General features: G+C 33.6%; 1 protein-coding gene across 3 annotated transcripts; it reads left to right on the forward strand.

Annotated features, from left to right (window-relative positions):
* Positions 1 to 652: 652 nt before the first annotated feature.
* Positions 653 to 7,210, forward strand: LOC101501384 (protein SMAX1-LIKE 6). Of its 3 annotated transcripts, none has more exons than XM_004500211.4 (3): positions 653 to 2,452; positions 3,676 to 3,913; positions 5,095 to 7,210. In XM_004500211.4, exons 1-3 carry the CDS (start codon positions 1,290 to 1,292, stop codon positions 6,916 to 6,918), a joined length of 3,225 nt encoding a protein of 1,074 aa, XP_004500268.1. In that variant the 5' UTR covers positions 653 to 1,289; the 3' UTR covers positions 6,919 to 7,210. The 3 variants fall into 3 exon arrangements, with proteins under 3 accessions (XP_004500268.1, XP_004500269.1, XP_004500270.1); XM_004500212.4 differs by having other exon boundaries at positions 3,676 to 3,871; XM_004500213.4 differs by having other exon boundaries at positions 3,676 to 3,823.
* The last annotated feature ends 950 nt before the right edge of the window (positions 7,211 to 8,160 follow it).

The following is an 8,160-nucleotide window of genomic DNA, read 5'->3' on the forward strand; positions in this document are numbered from 1 at the left end:
TGAGGTACAAATGAAGTATCTACTTATGGCTTAAAATTTTTCAATTCCCTCTCGCCTTTAATCAGGCATATTACTTCACGTACCAATAAATGTATTAACTATCTTAAATAAGAGTATAAGATTTTTCTATTTTTCTATTTATTTATAGGATATAGAAATGATTTTCATTTTTTCGTAAACAAGTACAAAACTATTTATAGCATAAATGTTTAGCATAAACTAATTCTAAAAAAGAAACGATTAAATCATTTTCATAAATATAATTAAAAATTTATAAAAATAATTTAAAAACAATTTACAAAAATATCATAAATTCTACTAAAATACTAAAAAGTTATACAAATATTTATATCAATAAATAAATTTAATTAAGTATATTCATAAGTACAACTTTAAGGTTTTTCGATCAATTCGTACAATTTCAATTTTAACATTAAATTTTTTATATTAAACAAAATTTAAAAATTTAAATAATTTAATGGTACGGTAACTACAGCTCTGGATACACGCACCCAATTGCACTCCTAATCCATATATTCAAATACTTTAGATTAGGAATAGGAATAGACACATCCTTTTCCTCTAAATATATCTCACAAAGCAAAAAGAAGGGTCAGTAAAAAGAAAATAAAGAAGAACAAAAGGTCCCTATTAAAACCCCCCTAAAAGTTTGACATTGACCCTCTCTTACCCTCAAATGCCTAAGTGGGCACAGCATCTCCCTCACTCACCACCATGAAAGACAAGCACTCAAAAAGTTTGTGATAAAAGAAAAAGAAATTGATAGAAAATTCACACTTCATAATTAGAAGTTAGAATCTCTTCAATTCACACTTCTTTCTTTTCTCCCCAAACAGAATCTATGCCCACCATGTGTTTCAACCATAGCAAAATACAAGGGACCCACTCCAACAATCCACCCTAACATCATAACATGAATCCCCACAAAAACCACCCTCCTCTTCATCATCAAACTCCCTAAACCAAACACACAAGCTACAACCTCATCCTTTTCTCTCTCTCTCTTCCTCTCCAAAAAACTCAAACTTTTTCCATATCCTAACACACTTGAATTAACAATTGTTGGTTCAACTTCAAGTTCAATAATAACTAAACCCAAAAAGCAAAACCTTCAATTATTTTTTACCTCACTCCAAAAACCTCAACTATAACAAAACACTCTCTACCACATAACATCAAAAGAAAATCATTTATTCATATTTTATATTTATTTCAAATAATAAACAATTTATTATTTATATATATATATATATATATGCTAACCGGCGATGCCAACGCCGGTAAGCACAGCGAGGCAATGTTTAACAGACGAAGCAGCGCGTGCACTAGACGACGCAGTATCAGTAGCGCGTAGGCGAAGCCACGCGCAAACAACATCCCTTCACGCCATCTCAGCTTTACTCTCACTCCCATCCAACGCGCTTCGCGACGCGTGCGCGCGTGTCGGAACATCTCCATACTCGCCGCGTCTCCAGTTCCGCGCCTTAGAACTCTCCGTCGGCGTCTCCCTCGACCGCCTCCCAACCACAAAATCCAGCGCCGCCGTCGTCAACGACGGCGTCGGACCTCCGGTGTCGAACTCTCTAATGGCGGCAATAAAACGTTCTCAGGCGAATCAACGTCGTCATCCAGATAGCTTTCATTTACTCCAAATAATGCAACAACAACAACAACAGAATCAAACGGCGTCGTTTTTGAAAGTTGAATTGAAACACTTCATTCTTTCGATTCTCGATGACCCTATAGTAAGTCGCGTTTTCGCTGAAGCGGGTTTTCGAAGCTACGATATTAAATTCGCTTTACTTCAACCTCCACCACCTTCTAGATTCTTCCATCGTTCTAATCCTCCGGTTTTTCTTATCGAACCCGACCCGGTTCGGTTCGACGAGAATTCCAGAAGGATTGTTGAGGTTATTGTTAGGAAGAGTAAAAGGAATCCTCTTTTGATGGGGGTTTATGCTAAAACAGCTCTTAAAAGGTTTATAGAGTTTTTTCAAAGTGGAAAGTTTGGTTTTTTACCTATGGAGCTTGATGGGTTGAGTGTTGTTTCTATTGAGAAGGAGATTTTTGAGTTTCTTGTTGGAGGTGAGAGTGAGGAGAAGATGGGGTTGAGATTTGATGAAGTGGGTCGTTTAATTGACCAATGTTTGGGTTCTGGTGTTGTTGTTAGCTTCGGGGAGATTGAGGTTTTTATGAAGAATGATGGTGATGGTGATGGTGATGATGGTCTTGGGTTTGTTGTTTCGAAGTTGACGAGGTTGTTGGAGGTTTATGGTGGTAAGGTTTGGTTGATAGGGGTAGCAGGAACTTCTGATGTTTATTCAAAGTTTCTAAGGTTGTTCCCTACAATTGATAAGGATTGGGATTTGCATCTTCTGACTGTGACCTCTGCTACTACATCTTCTATGGAAGGACTCTACTCTAAATCCAGGTGTGTTTATCTTAAACTTTCTTTTTATGTTTCTTTATTGGTTCTTGTTTGTATTTGTCTTTACTTGGGACTTGGAAATTGGAACAGAACCTGTGTGTTATTATTTTGTAATAGTGTGTGTGTGTGTGTGTGATCTTGCACTTTCGGTTTAATTAATATAATAACATATATAATAATATAAACTATATAATATAATATATACATGAAAAGGCAGTAGTATGATATTGGTATGTGTTTAGATGTGTGTGTAACATTGTTTTTTTAGATAAAAAAGATGACATGTCAATATGGTCATTGGCAGTAGTATGATAACTGGTTTGTGTTGTTGTCTTTCACTTGTTTGTGGCTTATTTTTTATTATCCTGATAGTTTTGGCCTTTGGTTCCTTTCCAGTTCTTCTCTGTCACTTCTAAAGTTGTTTGCTTGATTATAGTGGATACAGAAAGGAAGGAATAATTTTTTATATATAAAAAAGATCTGTTTATTTTTTTAATATTGAATTATAATCTGACTCCTTAGAACTTTCTATAACCTTTTTCTTTTTCTTATTAATGAATTTAGGCAATTGGTTTTGGTTATAGAGACACAAAAGTGATTCACTTGCCATAGTTTTGTGTATTGTTCTATAAACTAGGAACAAGTTGATCTGAGTTCTTAAAGCATTCCTCTAATGAATATTTTGTTTGGAGGCTTTAGGCAATTTCCATGCATGCAACCTAGTCTTTTGGAATGGCCCCAGTCAGTTTTCAAATTTCTATATCTTGATCTATATCTTTGCATATTCAGAAGTTACAGAAAAATCTTAGTGCTTATGCTGTTATTGATCTGTTATCTGTTGGATCCGGATTGTCTGTTGTGGTATAAACTAAGCACACAATTGTACACAGTTAACAATCTCGTCTATTAATTTGAGATCCGACAGTTTAGATAACACAATAATCGAATCAATTTTAAACAATCTCGATTCTTAGTTTATATCGGATGGTTGAGAATGAAAACTACGCCACACAGTTACTACACCAAATCAATTTCCGATCTATATAGCCTATTGTGATGTACATATATTGCATATAATATATTTCATTTCGGTTGATGATGTGTTTCTTTCTTTTATTGGGATGGATCATGTTGCTTAAGTCTATCTCTTCATGTTCACTTTAGCTTCTGACATTTTAGTCCCTGTATTGGATCTAAAAAGTTTAATGCTCATTATATATTTGCAGCTTGATGGGGTCCTTTGTTCCATTTGGTGGGTTCTTTTCCACACCTTCTGATTTCAGAAATCCCATAAATTGTACAAATTCATCTTTAGTAGCTCTTTGTGACACATGCAATGAAAAGTATGAACAAGAAGTTGCTGATAATGTGAAGGTAGGGCCTTCTACTTCTTCACCAACAAGCTTGCCTTGGTTACAAAAGGTGAATGTAGAATCAGATAAAGTATTAATGGGTTTGGCAAAGGTGTGTTATGAATCACCTAACATTATATTTCTTTGTCTACACTGCATGCAGAGACATTCACATGATCACACACATAAATGCAACATTGTGGGGGACCCACTAAAATAATTTTAGATGTAAGCAGCAATAATGCTACTGGCCTAAAATAATGGTAAAATGAAAGAAAAAAAATGCATTTTCCTAAATATGAATGAAAGGTGGCAATATAGTGATTTGTGTCACCTTAAAAGCTATGGCTTGTGATGATGAAACTGGTAATCATACCAAACTGAACTGAATAAGTGATATTTCTGAATGTTGATTAGGACAATGCATGTTTAATGTTGCCAACAAATATATTTCCATGTGTACTTTGGTCCTACCATAGACATGTATGCAAATAATGCAATCAGTGGTCCTAGGTTTAGGAGTGGAACAGTAGCACTTCTAACAAGCCAAAATATTTCCTATGTAGTATTATGCATGATACTTTTTATGGACATATGAAGATTAAATCTAATTAACCTTCCAAAAATTCTAATGTTTAGCACCTCCATCACTGCCTAGACATGATATCTTGAGAACTTCCTTTTGAAGAAAGTAATTGACAGAATATTTTCATATTTTATTACTTCAACCTTAGACTCTATATATAGGAAAAGAAATTACAATAGTAATAATGAGTAATTAGGAAAGAATCATAAAAAAAACTAAATAGAATAATATAAAATAAAAGAGAATCAATCTGATTTCTCATGATTCTTCCACAGAAATTAATATTGGGAAATGAAAAAGGCATACCTTTTCTTCATAGAATAAAACTCATCTAGAACATTTTCAAAAGTTATTAATTCTATTATGTTTTATCAAGAAATAATAATGTAGAAAATCATGCATTTGATAGTCACACAATCTAGACCGTTTGATTAAGATTGGACAGTTTTTGTTCCAACCTTGGTAAATTGGGTCGAACATACAAAGTCGGAACCTGAGTTGTCCGATCATAATCCGACGGTTCAAACTGCAGGAATCCAAATCTTTCCAGCTGTGAGTTTTCTTTCTCTTTTGTTTACATATCTATCTCTTGATTAAAATTCATAGATACATTATTGTCACTAATCTTGTTTTGCATCATGTGCCATACATCATTGATTCAATTTGTGGCTGTATTATTTTATAATGAACTTTATCATCCAGTGCAGACCAATGAAGATAACACAAGTTTGAATACTACGATCTTTGGATTACAAAGAAAATGGAGTGATATCTGTCAACATCTTCATCAAAACAAATCATTACCTGAAATCAATGTTTCCCAAACATTAACAAGGTTTCAAGCTCCATTCCATGAAGGGTTTCAATTTGGTAGAGGAACTTGCAATAAAGCTCTATCCCTTGATGAAATCCATCGTTCTAATCCAATTCCCTACATGTCTAAAGAGTTACAAACTTCATTTTCATCCAAACATATATTACCAGTTTCATCATTACCTTTTGATACTACTCTTAGTGTCAATGATAAAACTGAACATGTAGCAAAAGTTGCAAAATGTGATCAGAAATCATCTTCATCGCTTACTCCTGTTACCACAGATTTGGTTTTGGGAACTACATATGCATCGGCTACTCGTGATGAGCCAGATACTCCAAAACTAAGTGATCACAAGAAGCATCTTCACCACTTATCAGATTCTCTTTCAACTGACTTTGATGCTGTGAATGAGAATACTTCAAACCAAATTGCTAGATCCTCTTCCTACTCTTGTCCGAATTTAGAAGGCAAATTTGAAACAGTCGATTTCAAGTCACTTTACAAACTTCTGACTGAAAAGGTTTGGTGGCAAGATGAGGCAATATATTCTATCATTAGAACTATGACACTTTGTAAATCCAGTGCTGGAAAGCGTAGCGGATCGAATGTTAGAGCAGACACATGGTTTTCGTTTCTTGGACTGGATAGAGTTGGAAAAAGAAAAATTGCTTCAGCACTAGCAGAAACTCTATTTGGAAGCAAACAAAGCTTAATCTCAGTGGATTTAAACTCTCGGGATAGGTTTCAGCCATTGGACTCAATTTTCGAATGCCACGACGTGCTTAGGAGGAAGACAGTTGTGGATTACATCGCTGGCGAGTTGAGTAAAAAACCGCATTCGGTTGTCTTTCTTGAAAATATAGATAAAGCTGATTTACTTGTGCAGAATAGTTTGTTCCAATCAATAAAAACAGGTAAATTTCCATACTCACATGGAAGGGAAATCAGCATCAACAATGTAATCTTTGTTGTAACCTCTTCTGTGTTCAAAGATTGCGGCTTTTTTGAAGTAGAAAAAGAAACTAAAATGTTTCCTGAGGAAAGAATCCTTGAAGCGAAAAGATGTCAAATGCAATTATCACTTGGACATGCTTCTGAGGATGCAAAGAGAAGCAGTAGCAGAAATGTGAGTGTTGCAATGAGAAAAGGGACATTGAAACATTCATTTCTGAATAAAAGAAAGCTAGTTGAAAGTGGTGATTCCAATGAGAAAGTAACTTGCAAGACACCGAAACATGTCGTAGAGGCATCAAGGTCCTATCTTGATCTAAATATGCCTCTAGAGGAAGTTGAGGACACTGATTATGATGACTGTGAAAAAGAATCTGTAGTTCAAAATCATGAAGCCTGGTTAAATGATTTCATTGAACAAATTGATGGAAAAGTGGTTTTTAAGCCATTCAATTTTGACTTTCTTGCTGAGCAAGTAATAGAATGCATCGACAAACAATTTCAACGAACATTTGGGTCGGAATTTCAGCTGGAAATTGATTATGAGGTGATGTCACAGATACTTGCTGCTGCTTGGTTATCAGACAAGAAAAAAGCAGTGGAAGATTGGATAGAACATGTTCTTGGAAATAGTTTTGCTGAGGCACAAAAGAAGTACCACCATGCAAATGAGTATGTTATGAAACTTGTTAAATGTGAAAACATTTTTGTTGAAGAGCAAGCTCTAGAAGTATGTCTTCCAGCTAGAATTAATTTGAACTGAATTTTTTTTTATCACTGTGTATTGTAATGTAATTACTTGTATAATGTAGCTTGTAGGGTATATTATTAATATTCGGTAGTACATAGCATTTTCAGGCTAATTAATCCCACAATTTTTTTCTTTTGTGGTGATCATTGTGATGTGATTCCCTATGGTAAAAGAATGTGTAATCTTCACCACCAGAGTTTTTCCTGTTTATTCTAATGGGGTGATGGGATAAATAATTTAAACTTTTAAATATTAATTCAAGTTAGGGATTTGAATGTATAGTAAATTATTGAGTAGTTTGGAATTCATTGTCTCACTCTTGAAAAGTTTATATTTGTATTTGAAAAAGGGAATGATACTCAGTTGTGTCACATATTTGAGATTATGTACACTTCGGAAATTAAGTTGTTGAATAGTTAAGTAAATTGAAGAAATATAATAAATAATAAAACTATTAGTAGGAAAAAGGTAATTATTGTGTTATTCGTATTGTCTATAGGCTATTCCATTAGATACTTTTTAGTGTTCAAAGCACATTTAACAATTGTCTTGTTGAGAAATTAAATATTTTTTTTTTGTTTTTTTATATCTTCCTTTAAGATAGAGAGCGTAGCCACAACTGGGTTGAATTGCATTGGTATGAGTTTGTGTTAGCATTTAAAGAAAGTTAAGTTTTAGGATTCTAACTTTTGTTCGAGAGGATATTACAATTTTAATCCTATATTAATTCAAGTATTATAAGAACTCACATAGAGTTGATTATATTAAAGTGTATTTGGTCGGTTTATAACAAGTTCTAAGAACTCTCAACAAAGAGGGTATTATAATTAAATATAACTCGTTGAAAGTTTTTTTTTAGATATATTCGTTTGAATATTGAACATGCCTTTTTATTTCATTTTCTTCCTATTTTCTCTTTTTTTTTTAAAAACTACTTTATATGATCACATATTTACAAAGTGTAGATAATCATTCTACAACTTGGTTTTTCTTTCTCATATGTGGACATTCCTTAGAATCAATTGATTCTTCGGACTTCGTCAACTTCATCAACTTCAAATGAAGTTCTTTATATAGTATTGAAAATATAGCTGTTGAGAAGAGAGTCATTGAAACAACATAAAGCCCTGTAACAATCGTACAAAGAGTTGTTTAAAAATCGATGGCGTCATTGTTGACATAAAATGACTATATTGTACTCTAGTGAGATTTCATAGGATCAGTAACATTTGTAATTTGCTTGTACTAGAAGAT

Source organism: Cicer arietinum, chromosome 5, assembly GCF_000331145.2.
Source record: "Cicer arietinum cultivar CDC Frontier isolate Library 1 chromosome 5, Cicar.CDCFrontier_v2.0, whole genome shotgun sequence".
Classification (NCBI taxonomy): Eukaryota; Viridiplantae; Streptophyta; class Magnoliopsida; order Fabales; family Fabaceae; genus Cicer; species Cicer arietinum.